This window comes from Schistocerca cancellata, chromosome 6 (genome assembly GCF_023864275.1).
Source record: "Schistocerca cancellata isolate TAMUIC-IGC-003103 chromosome 6, iqSchCanc2.1, whole genome shotgun sequence".
In the NCBI taxonomy this organism is placed as follows: domain Eukaryota; kingdom Metazoa; phylum Arthropoda; class Insecta; order Orthoptera; family Acrididae; genus Schistocerca; species Schistocerca cancellata.
The window spans coordinates 596,056,125-596,076,419 of NC_064631.1; the positions used below are offsets into that span (position 1 = coordinate 596,056,125).

At 37.6% G+C, this 20,295-nt stretch overlaps 1 protein-coding gene across 2 annotated transcripts in view; it reads right to left on the minus strand.

Moving 5' to 3' along the window:
- Nucleotides 1-4,438: 4,438 nt before the first annotated feature.
- Nucleotides 4,439-20,295, minus strand: part of LOC126088497 (MPN domain-containing protein) — a 178,711-nt gene continuing 162,854 nt past the window's right edge. For both annotated transcript variants that reach the window (XM_049906636.1, XM_049906637.1), the window contains 2 exons: nucleotides 12,397-12,489; nucleotides 4,439-12,319 (listed from right to left, as the gene is read on the minus strand). In XM_049906636.1, the coding sequence (XP_049762593.1) occupies nucleotides 11,708-12,319; nucleotides 12,397-12,489 (705 nt within the window). In that variant the 3' untranslated portion in view covers nucleotides 4,439-11,707. The remainder of the gene's footprint in view (nucleotides 12,320-12,396; nucleotides 12,490-20,295) is intronic.

The window sequence follows — 20,295 nt, forward strand, 5'->3', positions numbered from 1 at the left end:
CTGTTGGAACAGCAAGTTCCCTTGCCGGTCTAGGAATGGTAGAACGATGGGTTCGCTGACGGTTTGGATGTACCGTGCACTATTCAGTGTCCCCTCGACGATCACCAGTGGTGTATGGCCAGTGTAGATCGCTCCCCACACCATGATGCCGGGTGTTGGCCCTGTGTGCCTCGGTCGTATGCAGTCCTGATTGTGGCGCTCACCTGCACGGCGCCAAACACGCATACGACCATCATTGGCACCAAGGCAGAAGCGACTCTCATCGCTGAAGACGACACGTCTCCATTCGTCCCTCCATTCACGCCTGTCGCGACACCACTGGAGGCGGGCTGCACGATGTTGGGGCGTGAGCGGAAGACGGCCTAACGGTGTGCGGGACCGTAGCCCAGCTTCATGGAGACGGTTGCGAATGGTCCTCGCCGATACCCCAGGAGCAACAGTGTCCCTAATTTGCTGGGAAGTGGCGGTGCGGTCCCCTACGGCACTGCGTAGGATCCTACGGTCTTGGCGTGCATCCGTGCGTCGCTGTGGTCCGGTCCCAGGTCGACGGGCACGTGCACCTTCCGCCGACCACTGGCCACAATATCGATGTACTGTGGAGACCTCACGCCCCACGTGTTGAGCAATTCGGCGGTACGTCCACCCGGCCTCCCGCATGCCCACTATACGCCCTCGCTCAAAGTCCGTCAACTGCACATACGGTTCATGTCCACGCTGTCGCGGCATGCTACCAGTGTTAAAGACTGCGATGGAGCTCCGTATGCCACGGCAAACTGGCTGACACTGACGGCGGCGGTGCACAAATGCTGCGCAGCTAGCGCCATTCGACGGCCAACACCGCGGTTCCTGGTGTGTCCGCTGTGCCGTGCGTGTGATCATTGCTTGTACAGCCCTCTCGCAGTGTCCGGAGCAAGTATGGTGGGTCTGACACACCGGTGTCAATGTGTTCTTTTTTCCATTTCCAGGAGTGTATAAGTACAATATAACTTCTGCACCATTTCAGTGCAGTAATGTGTTCATTGTAAATAAGTATTATAGTAGTTGTATTTCACATTTATTACCTTATAAATTAATAAAAAAACTTTTTTATTTTAAATTCAGTGCATTAGTATTCATAAAATGACACTCTCATATAGTGTTCATTAAAAAATGACAATCATTCCACTTGGGACCTGTGGAATGGTACATTAGTGTATTTGTTTTAGTTTTAAATATTTTTCATGTATTGTTGTTTTTCTGACATGTTCTACATCCTGGAGGACCTCCTCACTACAGATAAATTGGAATGAAAGTAAATCTAATCTAATCATATACTTACAAGATAATTAACAAGTGTACTCCAGTTTAAACTCTATTTAACCCTAGGAATGTAATAGACGTAACTTTTGTTATGTCTTCATTTTTGTGACTAAAGTTATTTCCTGGGTTTTGAATATTGATCCTGAGCTGTACCACAGGGGTTTAAGATATAAGTTCAGAGGTAATCCATTTACTTTGAACCACTTTCTATGCTGCGTGATTTAGCCAGGAATTTCTTCTGCTTTCTGGTTTTAAGATTAATATAGATGTATAATCCGCAAACTGAAACTTTAACAATACAAGGAAAAAATAGATTGCTACTTACCGTTAAGATGACATGTTAAGTTGCAGACAGGTAGAATTAAAAGACTCCCACACCGAGCTGCCAGATATGAGACAGTCGTGTGCATGTGGTGTGCTTGCTTGTCTGAATGAATGTGTGAGTTTCTCTTCTTTTTCTGATGAAGACTGTGCCCAAAAGCAAATGTATGTCTTTAAATTATGCCTGTCTGCAACTTAACGTGTCATCTTAACAGTAAGTAGCAATCTATCTTTTCCTTACATTGCTGACTGAGTTTAGATATGTGCGCAAAACATTGACATAAAACAGAAACACGTAACAGACCTATATTCATTCAGCACTGATCTTTGTGCACGTTGTATCCAGCACAGCTTTGATATCTTTTGTCTTTTGACACTCGGCTCCAACAAACTTCACTGCTATTGTTTGACCCTCAATTTCTGTCAACAACGAAGTCCAAACTTTCCTTGACTTGACAAGTACAGGGAAGAGAACAAATTTATCATGCAAGTAATTACTGTTCATCTGTAGTGATACAAATCTTTTAGGATGTAAACTTTGAAAGCCAGAACTTTTGTTCAGGTTACATAAAGAACTTAGATTTTTAGTCAATGCTTGTCTGTGGCTTGACTTGGTTGCAAGCAGTTAAACAATATATTATTTTCTTTACAAACACTTCAGTTTTCTTGTGGTTCAGCATAAGTTATACATAATTACAGAAATGTTACCGTTTACTATCATACATCACGGCATTTTAATACGTGCATCCACCACATTACTGATGATCATAATTGACAGCAAACGGTGTGTACACACATTACTAATCACATCAGCTTACACCAGTTACCGGGTTTGGGTATAATATGGTTAATAGTGTACTTATGTAAATATGATCAGGATACAATAACTATTTGAAAGAAAAAAATATATATTTGGGGCACTGCAGAAGCCAAAGTAGTGTGTCACAGTCTTTAATGACCAGTTTTGAATGCATTCAGTCTGATACATGGAAGTGTTGCTAACATACTTCAGTATTACAATATAAATCATGAAAATATATTAATATGGCATTACCTGTTTGATCCAACTACTTGAATGTTCATTAGGGTTGTCAAAAGAAGAAGGCAGATAACATGAACCTTTTTTAAAGAATCTTACAAAACACATTACTTTTATTACAGCACATACAAAACTGTATAAAACGTAACACTGCAACAGGAAAAATGACAAAAACATAAATGTATGATTATTATAATGATGGACACAGCATATTTTCATAGTCACAACCACTAAAACTGTCATGAAAGATATCCTTTATATAACAGTAATATTCACAGGACCGATAAAATAAAAAACAACAAACAGAAATAAGTTTAGTTCTGATGGTTTATGCATACTGAATGCAGCTGTCGATTGGTGTGTTAGACATGGCACATTGAAGAGACAGCAACAAAACTGGAGTTTTAACATCAATTTGGTGGACAGTTTCGGTCTCCAAAAATTGCTGAATGAATACAACACAAAGTGAAATGACTTGATACCACAATATGGAAGGTATAGCAACCAAAATGAAATGTGTACGCAACTGTGAAATACATCTTTTAAAAAGTATAGTAATTTCATCCAGCTGTTGTTCTTTCCAAGCATGGCACCATTTTTCCTTCTACATTACACACACCATTTTTTAAAAAATTTAATGATACAAGCAATTGCAAACATTCCACAGACAAACACAATTTATACAATGAGGCATTTGCAATATTTAACAGAAAACTGAACAAATTTCCAAAGCAAAAATATAAGACAGAAAATGAAGTTTCATGATTTTGGTATTTAAACATAATCAGTTTTCAAAATCAGAAGTTCCTCAAATTAAGAAAGGAAGAACCCTTCAACATAATGTATACCATTATTCAACACATTATGAAATACAATAAACTTTAATATGCGAGACTTTATTACACAAAGAGAATAATTAAATTAGATGGCTTGTTTCATTCAGAAAATAGTTTACATTTTATAATTCAGTAAATTTCTGGGAAGAATTCTTGGACTACTTCCTAAGCTCAACTTGGACCATTATTTTCAATGGAAAATCCATGCTATACGACAGACCACTAACTCACTGATTAGAAGCCACTTTGAACAGCATACAGATGAACAGAAATTGATAATAACTAGGTAGCTTTCAGACAAAGGCCTCCAGCAAACAGCTAGTGGACACTCTCAGACTCAGTGATGCACCCTGATACGTTTGCCTCTTTTTCTGTTCCCAGTAGTGATCTATCTTAATACATGTTTTATCATTACTTTAGCAAATGGTGATGTGAAAAACCACCACACAATACTAATTCAAGTAGCATTCTTTTTTAAATTTTCTATCTGGTTAAAGTTCGGTGAAACATGCTACTACAAACAAAATAAAGGCAGTGTAACAAAACCAATAATTATGAAATATCTGCTGGCCACCACCGATACTTAATGAGTCATATTCAAGACACAAATAAAGCTAATTCTCCTTATCAATTCAGAAATTTAAGTGAAGTAAAATAGCATCTTTCTTTCTGTTACAAATACCTTCATTTCACTTGCTCCTGTTGTTATGGCAAAACTGGGTCGTCCTTTCCTATGTGCCTGTCTGCAGTCTCTTCTATCTGGTGAGTAGCAATCTGTCCTCATATACAGTTATATAATTATGTGTTATACAAAATTGTTTCACTTCTATCAGAATAACCCAACAGCACACACACATACATTCTCTCTCTTTCCACAGACAGTGACAATAACAATAATTGTTTATTGCTTTTCTTCTGTACTTTTTTTTCATGTTATAGAGAATCCTTATGGAATGAGAGAATAAGGTCTTCCAATAAAATTCAGCTTCTGCACACAAACATCACACAGAGAGTAAACAAAGGTGAGGTATTTGATTGCAACCTGCATCACAATTTCATGATCACAAGCGAGACACAAGTATTTCATCATCTGCACCAGGGATGTGCAAAAGTGACTGTGGGCACGAGTGCTCTTAGTTCTTGCCTGTACCTCCCTCCACTATTTTGCCATCCACAAGCCCCCCCCCTCCCCCCCCCCCCCCCCCCAAGCTTCCTATCCATTCTTGCAACTATCTTTTCAAACCAACACACACACATGGCAACATTACTTACTGATTTTTTGTGACATAATTGTCTATGCTGAGGTCTTATTTGTAGTAACAAGACAAAATTAGTGAGAAGAAAATGGCTGCAGTTAAGATGCTCAAACTGAAAATCTTAATGAATCCTTATGCTTCAACTCACATTAGGAAGAAAATTACCTTTTTTTATTGATAAACAAACTGGCACTCAGTTTTGTGATATAAAATTATAGGTGTTGAAAAAGTATAATTAATGCAAAATGACATTTCCAGCTGTTTCATGAGAACATTGTCATCAATTTGAATAGTACAAAAAGGAAAGCCAAACTTCTTGGATAAGACAGAACACAGAGAAAGAGGTAAGAATAATTTTTAAAATTATTACTATTACTGATTACACATCATGTGTTTTTTTCCTCGACTTCTAACTCTTCCCGGTGACACACTACAAGGATGAAAATCATGTAGTGCATAATAGTGCTGCAACAAAACTGAGTTATCATGTACCTCTCAAGACAGTGAAAGTCATGTATCCTTGCATCTGTGAAACAATGCTTTATAACTGCCACAACAATTTTATGCCTGGTGGAAATTCCTCTTTCCGAAATATTTCCTCTTCAAAAGGACAAAAACACCCATAACTGCATAATTTGGGCAACCAAAAATCCTAGAACTGTTGTGGAAACCCCATAGGATGATGAGAAAGTTGTCGTGTGGGTGGATTTACATCAATTGTGATTGGACCCTTTTCCTTCAAGGAAATGCAGGGTGCTACTTTTCAAACTGTCAGCATGACAGGTGCAAGGTACACCAATACGTTATGAAATTGCACCATCCCTAGCCTGGCTGATAAATACCTGCTGGAAGGCACTCCAACCCACATTGCTACATGCCTGAAAGATTTCTTGGGCACACAATTTGATGAAGATTGCATGATGAGCCACCACTTCCACCATGCTTGGCCTCTCAGGTTCCCAGACTTCAACCTGTGTGATTAGTGGTGGTGGAGTTAACTGGAAGTCGCAAGGCCATCGTGATCACCTGACCTCATTAGGGATGCTAAAAGACAAGATCTAACAGAAATTTCTAACCTACCTAAAGATAGGCTGTGCAGTGTTGTTCACAACATTGTCCCTCAAATACAGGTATTGCTGATGAAGACAACCAACATGTTGATCATTTGTTATAATGAACACTATATTTGCTAAAAACAAACTGTTATGTTAATTACTGCTTTTGTAACATATGAAGCACCCTGTTGGTCATTTTGTGCACATTCTTTTGTTTCAATAAAACACTTTGTCATTTCAAGCACGTATGTCAGTTTTTACTGTGAAGAACTGAATTTTCAAATGTTAACAGACTTCTGTGTCAATCTGTATTCGAAACATGAGTGAAGACATAACACTATTCATGGATTAAAAAAAGTGAGGAGGTGGTAAAAGAGTTTAAGGATTCTCAGTGGGTATGAGATCTTGCATTTCTAATTGAATTGACAGGCACACACAACAGGAATTTTCTCTTGAAACCAATACAATGTCAAGTATTTTGTTTCATAATTACTTCACATTTGCCCTGCCAATTATGTTGAAGACAAAGCAAACTTTCAGGACAGTCTAGCAGTAAAGTATAATGACAAAACAACAGCAGCTATGAAATATTTGATACAGCATGCTAACAGCACCTGATATTTTATGTGGCAAAAACTTTCAGTGAACTGATCATGACAAATACTATTACAGACACACTTGCTTCCCAGATTTTTTTCAATTGGTAATACAGTGTGTCATTAAGAAAATTTGAGAAGGAAAGATGAAAAAATAGCAAAATATTTTATGTGGGTATTAAAACAATTACATTTTCAAAACTATACGCAATCAGCCCCTTATAAGCAAATACCAAACAGTATCATAAACGTAACCAGACAAAAACATGTTGACCGTTGGAAGATTATATGCTAACTTCTACAGTCAGATACTGAAGAAATAAGAGAGGTGAATAAGAGATCATGATCATATGAGATTTAATCAGGTGTGGTCTACTTTTAAAAAAATCTTAACAGCTGATTTGTACAAAACTGTTGAGGCTTTCATGGTCACTTATTGATGCCTCTTGTCTTCTGCCTCAAAATTCTGACCAATGTTAGTTCAACAATTTTTCTGACAACATCAGTAATCACCAGAGAAGAGCCCTCACACATTTTTACGACAGGCACATAAATCTACGAAAGAGGGCTCAACTCCTGTCAGCCACCACAAACGGAGGGTGAACTTCAAACAATTCCACCCACTCATGCTGACATAACGTCAGAAAAATTGTTAATAAACATTGGCTGAAGATCCAGAGATAAAATATGTGGGTTTATTAAATAGGCTCAAAAATCTAAATAATGTTCCTTAACTGCACACAACTTACTGTGTGAAACAATTAATAATACAACTGGTAAAAAAGGCATTAAAGGTCTACAATGCTTGTACAATCATCAGAATAGAGAACTGACTACGGTGAGAGTGATGAGAGTTAAATTAACTGATCTTCATTCAGTGTGTGAAGTACCACAGCATGGATGCAGTACAGTCTGTAAAAATTTTAAAGTTCTGTAAAATCGTCCACACAAACCTAAGAAATGCATATTTATTTTAACAGTTTCTGCCATTTTTCAGCATAAATGGTAAACAAACAGTTCTGTGGCAAATTTTACATTCAAATTAATTCTTAAACCTCAATAATTGTTTCGAACAGATGATATGCTGACAACCCTTTTGTTCACAATCACCAGAACCATCATTTTATAGAACACTGAACAAATTTATAAAAGCTCACACAGCCACAAGAAAAAATATATCAGTGAACCTACTTAATTCTCCCAAAGAAAGGTGAGCATGATGAATACTTTTGATACTGCATATGAATTACTGAGTAACTTGCATGTCTATCAATGATAATCTCTAGAAAAAAGAGAAAAACTCAAAGCAAAAGAAACCCATTTATTTGCTGGATATCATTCAACACAATAAAATGTCACTTACAGGAAAAATATTTGGTCACTTTAGTTTTAAAATATGATTATCCTTAGTCAGTTTTCTTCACAACTTCCCTAATACAATGAACAGACAGACACTGACATACAGAATAAAAGGAAGAATTAATTTTGTTCTGCAGCAATGGAATGAACCAGATGCCAGAGAAAGCAAGATGGACAAAAGAGAATTTTTGTAAGCCATATCAAGAAAGCAACGAGTTCATATATCATACTGTATAGCCGTCCCCAGCCTGTTGTTTACTTGTAGCAACTTACATGAGACAGTTCACACGATCTTCACACTGACAAGAGAAAACACCTATACAAGAACGATACCTAGAAAACAATTTTAGTGTTCAACTGGGAATTGACAAATTCTCACATACTACAGGACAGTTTAAATTCACCAACTTATTATCTGAACATTGAGGTCATGATGGAATGCAGCGATTTAAACCACACTCCTCAGTCCAGTGAGTCGGCTGCTGAAATCGCCTTGTTCAGTCTCTACTTTTGCGAGTTTTACATTTGTAGTGTGACAACTAGGTGTGGGCATCATAGTTAAGCTGCCTAAAACATCCAGTAAGTTGACATGTGCAAGTGGAAGGGGGGGGGGGGGGGAATCAAAATGCTCACTGTCACCACTAATCAGCTGTTTTTGGCACATGAAAGGAAAACCTTTCCGCTGCCATTCACAAAGAAATCTTTTCAAACAAATGTTTCATGCATTCACATAGTTTCAGATAAGCATATGTTATGGATTTACAAACAAAACAATGCTTTTCAGAAAATGTAAAAGTTAATCTTCAACTAAAGTGCCAAAAATAATATGTGTAACAGCCTTTTCAAGCTCCAAAATTTCCTTCTTTCTAATACTGATCATGTAATTGTACTTATACTCCATTGTGATTTTTCCTCAAACATAAAAAGACCTGAGTGGTGTCTGCTGAAAAAGGATGCACCATACAGGCAATGCTAACTTAGGACAACACTGTCATTATTTCACATTAATACTGTTGTACACCAACTTTCATTTTTTCAAGCTATTATTTGTGTTACAGCTTATTCCTCAGATGAAGTTACCACAGTTATTGTTTTATGTTTTAACTTCTAGCACATAATCCTTGAACTCACATTTCTGACTTCTGCAAGGTGCATGACCAAAATTTGGACAAATTTAAACATCCTACCCTGCTTCCACCAGAGGTCACCTCCAACTGTTTTGAGTAACCAGTCCTAATCTCATAATGCCTGAGTCCTTGAAAGAAAGTACTGTATCTGATTTTTTAAAAAAAAGCTCGACTGCCAAAGGCCTTCAAATTGGTCTCTCAGTACAGGTATAACTCACTTCTTTAATTAATGGAAAGACACCATTCACGATATTGCTACAAAACATCTGCCTCGACATCACTTAAACAAATATTTCCGTGTACTGGCAAGGGAGTGCCATTTGAAAGTCTGCACTGTGAGAACTGTTGCAGTTTTTGAAAGAGGTCAAATGCAGATTTTAGAGAATCCCAGGCATTTATTGTGATCACTGGCAATCGTTAATGGTGTAAGTTGACCAACAACAAGTAGAATTGTCAATGACGACATTCAAAGTAAACTCCAAACACAGAAAGTAAAGACGTGCTTTTCAAGACTGATGGGGCAAAACAAGTTGGCTGCTGCAGTTTTCTTCTGTGTTCATTGGAAATTAATGAAGTGGAGCAAATCAGACTCTTTTCCAACGAGATTTCATGGTAGATACAAAAATCAACAGGAGAAATGACCACTGGCTTTCACATGAGCCGGAGAACATCCCAACTGTTGCCAGAACAAAATTTCCTGCCATTCTTCACATGCTTAGAGTTGTGCCTAGCAAGACTTATGAGATGCCCCCACATTTCTTCAGTATGGAGGCTGTTATTCAAGCTAAAGAGAGATATAAAGAATGATTGTGTTCTGTATAGGTGCCCCCTCTCCTCTCCCGCTTAACATATAAAAGGATTTTTTCTGTAATAGTTAATATATTCCTGATAAAATTTTGTTTAAAGAAACTGTTAAATTTGTGATTTTAGTAATGCAACCTATACCTTAACCAATGGTATCCCACAAATGGGCCTGTTATGTAAATGCAACTTATTTCTGTAATATGTTGAATTATCATTTAATTTTCTTTGCTACCTTGCACTAATGTATCCAGGTCTATTTACAACAGACTTGTCAATTGCTGTTATCTATGTGTCTTAGTAACTGTATGATTTTTAATATTTTGGATGCACATCTTTTTATTCATTCACAGTTTTCCAAGTAATGTTGGCATATTTTCAGTGATGTGCTAAACTTCCCACACTTCAAGATGTCTTATACTCATCCCACACCTTTCCAAGTGCTTAATATTGGAGGATATATTACTTTAAGTTTTCTTACTATTCTCAAAACTAATTATGTGAGGTATAAGTTGCATAAAGCAAAGGAAAAGAGCAGAAGACTACATTATTCAGATTCACAAAGCAACTAATTTAAGGTCTTGATCACAGGCAGGAAAAATTGTGTTGAATAGTACAAGACTAAATAATACAAGTCTAAAATGGTACAATGTTGTTAAGAAGTAGGAAATTACTTCAGTTACAACGGATATTTCCACTGTTTCTAGAATATAGCAGAATGAGTCTGCTGCTAGGTACAGAGATGAAACGATGTCTGAAATAACAATATTATGAAAATTATGAAAAAATAATATTGTTACATTCCATCCTGGATTTTCCAACGCCTGAAAAACAACATACACCAAAAAGTATAAAGCCAGGTCCAATGTTTCAAAAATTACAGCATCATCATATCTACTCAAAGGGATCAGCATTAACTTTACACAACAACACTTGTAGCATCTCAGGACACACTCAAATTTTCTAAAATAATCTCAGGTAAAATTAAGCCATGTATAATTTAGTCTACAGAGCCAGAAGATCCATAACAGCAACTTTTCCATCTAGCTGGGATAGATTCATCCTGTACTGTCCATCACTTTGTTACTGGTAAATCATCAAATGCATCAGAGAATACATATGATTTTACAGCTCAGAAAATCAAAATAAGACACTTACCAATACTGACCCACTATAAATATTACATAACCAGTTTCAATATCCTATTCAGAGCAAAGAATGTTTTATTTACAACAATGGAGACAAAATTTTTAAGAACCCCATGACATTAATGTCACTATTACATAACCTACATAAGTAAATTCATATTTTTCCCTCATATTGCCTTTCAAAACTTACATCAGCCATGCAGTTTTATCACATATGTATTACACAACATGAACTTAAAAGGCACTGTATAATAAAAATATTACTGTACATTTGTTTCAGTAAAATGTTTCTCGTTGTCAATGGCAGTAAAAGGAAACGAAGACCAATATGGACATGGTGAGAAAGGAGAGACACAGTGTCATACTGACTTACTGAGTTGATGTGTGTCAAGTGCTTTGATTCCACAAGAAAGAGTACTGCTTGTAAAGCACAAGGGACTGTGCTCAATTCTCAGCCCTGTTTAAACATATCTGTAATACTCAGGTGGTCACTTTTGCTGGCTGACTCCTACCAGTAATTCTAAAATAAACACACAATTTATCCACACAATCCCTTAAAGGAGATTCTGAGACATGAAGAACTCCTTCACCAGAAATGTCTGCACGGAAATTGTTGCTTCAATGAAAGTAAGTGTATTCCGATAATACAAAAATCAAACAAGTGTTTCCAGTCATATTATCCAGCCTGTACATAATGTACAGACATTACCTGCACTATTCCAAAATGGTCCATAGTCTATATCCCTCATCACACGTCAACAAAATAGAAAATTGTCACTTGGGAAAGTGAACTGCTTAGAAAATGTTAAATATAAATTACAGTTTTAAAATACTATAATAACTACAACATTAAAATTAAAACATGGAGTTTCATGTTGTTTCCATGTTTATCATTGTAGAATTTTTTTCAGTACTTTCTGCAGCTGTCAGATTTACAGGTTCAGTCTGTGGTGTCTTTGCTGGTGATGCACTTCTAGTGTCTGAAACAGGACTGGAAGCTACAGGACTGGAAGCTTTTGAAGTACTTGCCACTGGATTAGAAACTGTGTTTGTAAGAGGTTTCAATAAACTAATATTATCCATTTTAAAACCCAAAGGTGGCATAAACATGTTGCTAATACCACTTGATCCAATTAAAGACCTACTAGCTTCTGCAGATAAACCCATGAGAGATGTAGGCGATGGAAACTTTCCGCTTCCAAATAATGCAGCAGCAATGTCCGCACTCATCATCATATTCCCACCTGCCAAGTTAACAGGTGATGATTTAGCCGAGGATGCCATTGGAATGCTGGGAACTAGGAGGTTCACTTTATCCAAGGGGACAGGACTACTATTTTGAATTTCTGGGCTGCCAAATAATTTATTCAGAAAACTAAGACCATTTTCTGTAGCTCCTCCCCCAGGGCACACAAGGTCACAAATGAAACTCCAAAGGATGCCATCACTTTGATCACGTGGGAATTTTGATGATAATGTTGTCTGAAATCAAAAATTAATACATTATTCATGAAAAGATAATTACTTTGTACTGAACTTACAGACACTTATATACTTACCTTAAGCTTATCGAGGTAGCTAATGTTTCCTCTGTAACTTTCCGAGAAATTTATAAAGTCACTTTCATTTCTATAGAAGTCAACACAGCGTTTCTGAAAAACATTGAGAAATGAGCTGCTATCTCAATAGATATTATTATTGTTAGCGTTAATAATAATAGTAATAATAATGCAGAAAAGGTGCATAAAAATAATGAGGGAAATTTTGGGGTTGGAAGGGCTCTGTCAAAACAAACACACAAAATTTCTGCTACAAACCTATGAAAAATTCAGTGCAAGATGTGGGATGGAACATGGCACTCTTAGGCCTTAACCTCACCCCGTTTACCTTATTACTGTGCCATCAACCTTATTAGTTAGATAAATATTCCACAGGTCATCTGAACAATTTTTTTGTTGAAATTATGTGGAATGAGTCAGTTTACAGGAGACATATACAGCCTTAGCATTAACATTAATGAACATATAATTTTTAGTCCTACTCATGCAGCTACACTTACAAACAAGGTTTTTCTATGGGCTACCAATTTTTAAATAAAAATTAATTAATGAAATAGGAGTTGTCTAGGAGAAATGATTTTAGTTTAAAAATTTACTTTGTTACTTGCCTGACATTTTATGCTATTAGGCAAATGATCAAAAATTTTTGTTGCTGCATACTGAACACCTTTCGGGTCCACTGATAACTTCAATATCAAGAACTTTTTCACTAATACACTCTTTTTCATAAATTTGTTAATACAAGAGTGTTTTGAATTACTGCCATTTCATCCATATTTATAATATTTTGAAGTTTGGGTAACTTTTCAGTTACATCATTAAAACTGTAATGATATGAATCATTCTCAGGAATTACAATGATTTTGGCTTTCTTGAATATCAGTTACCAAATCATTGAGAAAGGGGATGGAGGAGGAAGGAGAGGAGAAACAAAATATTCTTTCAGAAACATGCAACTTGCTAGGCTGCATCATTGTGAGAAGACCTGAAGAAGCTACTGTGTCCCATGTAGCAAAGGCTGGTAACTTACCCAATCAGCTGCTTCGATCTACTGATGGCAGAAACACACTTGGACTATCAATGTATCTACTTATAATAGCACATGTTGGATACATATATTCATGGACATTTATATTTCTAAATCGGAAATGCTCATTTTGAAGATGTATGTTCTGTGACTGGTAAATAAAGTGTTATGTTGGACTGAAAATCACTGCCTACTAATGTCATTCATGACATAAAAACTGATGCCGAAACCAAGGAAGATTTCTATGACTGCTGCCATTACACCACAATTTTTTGAAGTGACTTCATGTGCCAAACACCTCAAGGGGCTGACTGCAGTGATATGTCGTGCTAGCCAACAAATACTTCCAACGACAACCACCCGCATGCAAAGGTCAACTGAATTGTTGTGCTACAAATTTTATAGTGCCATTTGCAAATCAAATTGGTTCCATTATTGTGCTCTGTACTGCTACTGCAGCTGATTGTTTGGCACTTTAATGGACTGTCAAATTTTACATTTCACTTGTAAATTGTTTTATGCCTGGTCCTGCCATCCATTAGTTGTTTATGAAATTACAAGCTACGACAACCCACTTGGACAACTGTAGCCACTTCATGATGTCTGACACAGGGAACACTGATACCAACAACCAGTGACAAGCACCTGAAAAGAGCACAGGCGAGAACGAGGAGCTAATATTACACACATTTTGAACAAAATGAACAACTTTAAAGACACAGCCCCCACTGAAGATTATGAATATTCTAAAGATCAATTACAGGAACTACTGTGCACACTAACAGGTCTTGATAACAAAATACATGATCATATTGATGCTGCTGGTTATGCTGCTGATATGTCAAAATGTGATGAATATATAGATTCAGCCAAGTGTGCTATTATGCACGTCACAGGGGATAGAAGGGAAACTGATGAATTCCATAACTCACACCACCATCAATAATAAGACAACCTGCTAAAACCATCACTTCAGTTATTCCCCCACCTAATATCAGACTGCCCACTAAAGAACTTGGGATATTTTCTGGAGCTGTCGAGACTTCAGCTCCTTGTTGGGAACAGTTCCAGCAATTAATCAATCATGATCCCACGATATCCACCATTCATAAACATATTTTTGCATTGCTGCTTAGAAGTGGAGCCACAGTATTTATAGTTGATGGTTTCGCTGAGATCTCTGACACATGTGAAGAAACCAAGACACTCCTACAGCACACTATGGCGATAAAAACAGAATTATACACGCTCACCTAGATTATTCGAAATCAATTAAATCCATACACTATCCCAATGCAGACTCACTTAATTCTAAATTTATCAATTTCAATGATCATATCCAAGCTTTGTGAGCACTCAGCAAAGGTGTCGATGCTTATGGTTGTGTACTAGCACCAAAAATCCACAGAACTTTTTTAGTTAGTTAGTTAGTTAGTTAGTTACATGTTCCATTGATCATTTCCTAATAATATCTGCTGACACTGGCTTATTCGTGTCATTCAGAAGGCGACACAATTCAGTTGAAGGAATTTACAGGGCTGGAAATGGACGCAGCACTTACTTCACAGAAGCCCCACTATGACAATAAAACGTTGACTTACACTCTCAAGGCTGCAGCCCTTCATGTTCGCACTGATCAGAAACACACGTTACCCAAGGGAAACAAAAATTACCAGTCCATTTTCTGACTTTTGTGAAGAACAAGTCCACTGGGTCCAAGAATGTGATGAAATTACTGACATCACTGAATGAAAACAGAAATTTAAAAGTAATAACAGATGTTTTCCATGTATAGATTGAGGACAAAGTGTCAAGTTGTGGGAAGAAGGGTAGGGTATTTTGTGCTAACTGCAAAATACTGTATTACAAGTAGATAAGCATCAAAGGTACGACTTGTAAGACCCCAGCAGGACAGAGCAATATCACTTCAGTTGGTAAAATAAATGCAACTATGCAATCTTCACATTCTTGCAAACAGTTAAGTGATTATCGTAGGACCGACAGGAGTAAATAAACTTACTCAATGTGTGCTAGACAACAAAGCCAAGCATCCTTCATAGCAAAGTCATTAATAGAAGATCTGAGACTGCCTGTCTCTGATCAGTGGCACCTAAATGTTTGTGCGTTCCAATCTCGTACATTTTCAAAATTAGAGGTATGTGAGCTAATTCTATGACTTATATCAGAGTCAAACAAAGGAAAATCCAGGACAGAATGTAACAATATTATGAGAAGGAAAGTTGCTACTCAACATATAGCGGAGATGCTGAGTTGCAAACAGGCACCACAAAAATACTCTCACAAGCTTTTGGCCATTAAGGCCTTCATCACAATAGGCTCACTAACAGTGTGGTTTCAGTTGCCTGAGACTGCAGTAGTGTGTGTGTGTGTGTGTGTGTGTGTGTGTGTCTTGTTCACGAAAGTCTTAATGCCCGAAAGCTTTAATTGTGAGAGTCTTTTTGTTGTGCCTATCTGCGACTCAGCATCTCCACTATAAACTTATATCAGAGTGTAAACTTATATTAGAGTGTACGAAAGTGAGCTTCATGGCTCAGCCTAGAGTCCCACAAGACAATAAGAACATGTCACATGCCTACACACTGCAGTTTGCCGATTTGTAGGCAGATTGTCAAGAAGATATGCCCACTGAGCTTTTAATTGGTAGTGGTAAGTACTGGAAGATTGTTACTGATAGTCTTTTGATCCACATTTCTAAATCCATTGCTCTGTTTCCCAGCATATTCAGTTGGATTTTCAGTGGGAGCAGTTGTGCTGTCTGTGAGAATTTAGCTGTTGTTAACTTTCTACTTCAGGCCCACGTGGTGACTACTTGAGACTGTTCTGGGATCTAAAGACAACTGGCATAGCTATGCATCACGATACAGTAAAGATCAATAAAGAGTCTCTCCTCCTCCAAAAATTTCAGGCACCTTATCTTGTACGTGATCACTGGTGAGTCGTTCGTCTACCAAAGAAACAAAATATTATTCTACAAACTACTAACCAACTGAACATAGAAAGCAGATTTCGTAGTTTATATAAAAGACATCTTAGCAATAATTCCTTAAGGGGCACTTACTACTGTCTTATATTGGACTACATTACCAAGAAGCATGTAGAGCTCGCTCGCTCCTGAAGAGCAAGTAACACTATGTTTTACCTCCTGCATCAAGCAGTTAAAAAAGGAGAAACTGGGTAAAATAATGTGGAGAGTCATTTTCGATGCATCTTCTCATGAGATCAACAACATATTAGAGTTGGGATCAAAGCTTCTGCCAGAAATACTTGTCGTTCTGTTACAGTTCCGAACACGTCGCATGGCTATTATTAGCAATGTCACGCAAACATTCCTGTAACTTGTCTTGCACAAAGATTAAAGGGATATAACGATTTCTATGGTACAGTGTTTTTTTATTATAGCCACAGAAACTACCGTACCATGAACAAAGTAATGAGTTACTGTTTCACTAGACTTCCGTTCGGCTTGACATGAAGTCCATTCTTGCTTTCGGAAACACTGAAAGAACATGCTTCTAGACATGAGACTGCATTTCTTTTTGCCGCACAGATACTAGCCACCAATGGTTTCATAGATGACTTTGATTTGGTGCAGTTCACGACAGTGAAACCATTGCTGTGTACTATAACCTAACGGCCCTCATGAAGTTACTGGATTTTCAATTAGCAAAATAGGCCACTACTTCAAATCAGTTACACAATATATGAAGAACTGAAGGGTGAGACATTATTACAGATACTCAGTTTATAGTCATATACTGAAACATGGCAACTGACAGCCTCTACATTAACACAGATGATGTCAGAAAAATTACCTGATGGACCTACTACCAAAAGGAAAATATTAAAGACTGTAGCTAAATTTTACGACCCACTAGAACTATTCTCTCCTGTGTCAAACATGGCAAAAGTATTATGCCAAGTAATGTGGTGTAGGGAAATTGACAAGAATTGACAAGAATGAACACTCTGGCAATGCAATGGAACACTTGGGTGTCCACTTTATCTTCACTGCCATGCATTTGTGTCCGGTGACGGACATCAACTGCTAAAAATTCACAATGTTCAGATTCACATACTTCGTGTCGCTTTGGAAAGAGCACATGGTGCAACTCTATACACTCACAGTGTTTTACAAGGCAACACAACAATTCACTTAGCCTCTAGCAAGAACAGACTTGTACCTGCCAAAATGATAATACTGCTACATCTCAAACTTTTAGGTGCACTTTTGGGACCATAATTACTAAGATATATCTGTGCAGTAGCAGGATACAGCATTACTCACGCAGTGTTGTGGACTGACTCTACTGTCACCTAAGGCTGGATGCTAGTCGATGGAAGACTTTCATCTGTAACAGCGCGACAGATATTCATACATATACGTTGTCTGGTCAGTGGAGACAGTGCTCTGCACATGATAACCCAACAGATCACCTAAAACAAAAGGACTTTTCGGCAATCAAATCCAATCCAAGCATGTTTCGTGAAAGGACCACCATGGCTTGTACACTGAGAAGAATGCTGGCCATCTGGCACTCCAAATGTGTGTCATGACCTCCCAGAAAAGAGGAAAAAAACTTAAAACATGTGATGATACAAACTGCACCTCCAAGCCTCATAGACATTTCCAAATTCAGTTCTTATTGATGACTAATTCATACAACAGGCCGGATCCTTTGCTTCACACATAAGATTTGCCAAAAAGATAACTATATGGAGAGGTGACAGCAGCTGAATTCACAAATGCACACACTTATACAATCAAAATGGTTCAACATCAACATTTCACACCGGAAAACCACACACTCCAAAATGGTAACCCTATGCTGCAAGATGCTAAAACTGGACCTTTGATCCTTTCACTGAAGATGGATTCCTTCATCTGGGAGGTAGATTATAGTTTTCAGGCCTCACCAGTGAGAAATGACATCACTTCATGAGGCTTCTCACCTTTCAAACACATATTGTTCTTCATCATCTTGGTGTCCCAATTGTGTTACCCAAACTTTGGAAAGAATTTTGGATATTTAAAGACCTTCAAACCATTAAGAAGGTCTTAAATACATTTCTACCCTGCAAGATCATGAAGACTCCAAGAGGACAACAAGCTGAAGCCCCTCCATCTACAGATTGAATGAAACCATCCAAGCCTTTTACTGGCACTGGCACAGACACTTGTAGATCCTCTCGACATCAGGTCCTCTTGACATCAAGGTAGGCATGAACATGGACAAGGCCTATATAACACTACTGACTTGTGCAACAACATGTGCAGTACATTTAAAATTCTGTTCCAATATGAATAATGACACATTTTTGATGGCTTTACAAAGGTTTGCAAGTAGACATGGATTTCTGTATACCTTCTACACCAGCAATGTGAAGGCCTTTCACGCCGCCAACATAAAACTGTAAGAACTATGGAATTTATTCTCCTCAGAGATCCATCATTTCCTTGCCAAAAAGGGAATCACCAGGAAGTTCACTGCAACATGGGTGTCTTGGTGGGAATGCTGGTGGGAGAGGTGGTGGGCACTGTCAAGCAATGATTACATAAAATGTTGGGACAATCAAGATTAACTGCAGAACAATTCTACACTGCCATTGTTAGTACCGACGATACAGTAAACTCTCTCTAGGAGATGGAACAGAACTGCTGACACTGGCACACTTTCTGGTGCCTGGAGGACTATTAAATGTGCCCACTGGACCAGAACCTATCACCAAACACAATGTGACCAAAGAATTTAAACTACGGCAGAAACTAGCAGACAACATTTGGAAAAGATGGCTCAAGGAATATAACACGTAGTTTAGTAAAGTTCACAAAGTTAGAGGCACATCTGCAAGATGTTTTGACTTCTGACCTGGTTTTGATTCCAGATAACAGACACCCAGAACGTGTCTTGAGGAATGGGAATATAGTAAGATGTGTATAGGAGAGAGAGAATAAAATAAGGATGATAATACTGCGTACGTTAGAAGGACAGTGGACAGCATGTCCACTTCAGTTGATTATCTCCCTGGAGCTTGGACAGGGTGGGAAGGATGTTGGAAACAGATATAGTCAAAGACATTATATCTCTGATTTAGTAATGCTGGTTCCTAAGATGACTTGTTGTGAACTCTTGTGTTGTATAAATTCTGTGACTCATAAATAAATTGTTGTGCTTAGACTGTAAATCACTGCCTATCAATTTTATTCGTGACAATACATGTGGCAACAGGAAACGTGCCTCTCCAACTATCTCATCATACACTCAGGACTCGTGTCCCATTTCCCCTGCTTGAGGTCCTCTCAATATACACCCCAAATCTATGAGGAATGAATGAATTTGAATAGAAGACAAAAAATAAACCGATCTTTGAGAAAAGAAATTCTCACATCTGTAACTGACATTTAAAGCATATTGCACAGTATGACGTTATTTAGCAAGCATTTTAATGCAGGCAATGTGGCTTTACAGACAACAATGAGCTCCTCCTGGATGACTAGATCCCAATGTTGTAAAAAAATTTTCTGTTATCTAGTAAGAATCCACTTTTCTTCAAGGTATGTACAAGTACATACCAACAACTCGGGGATATTTCATGGATAAGCCTAACAACAATACTATAGCAATACAGTGTACTGCAATATAGGAATACAGCTTATTTGGCAAGTAGAGCAAATCAGACTGTACAAATAGAAATTGGGTATAATAAACACTTTTTTTAACTTAACTCCTTAATTAAATGAAAAATTATTATGTTTTTCAATGTGCTGATTCTGAAGTGTTTGTTTAATTACTGAAAACCCGTTTCAGTTGCTGGGTAGGACCTTATACAGTCCACTGCCAGTTTCGGTCTTT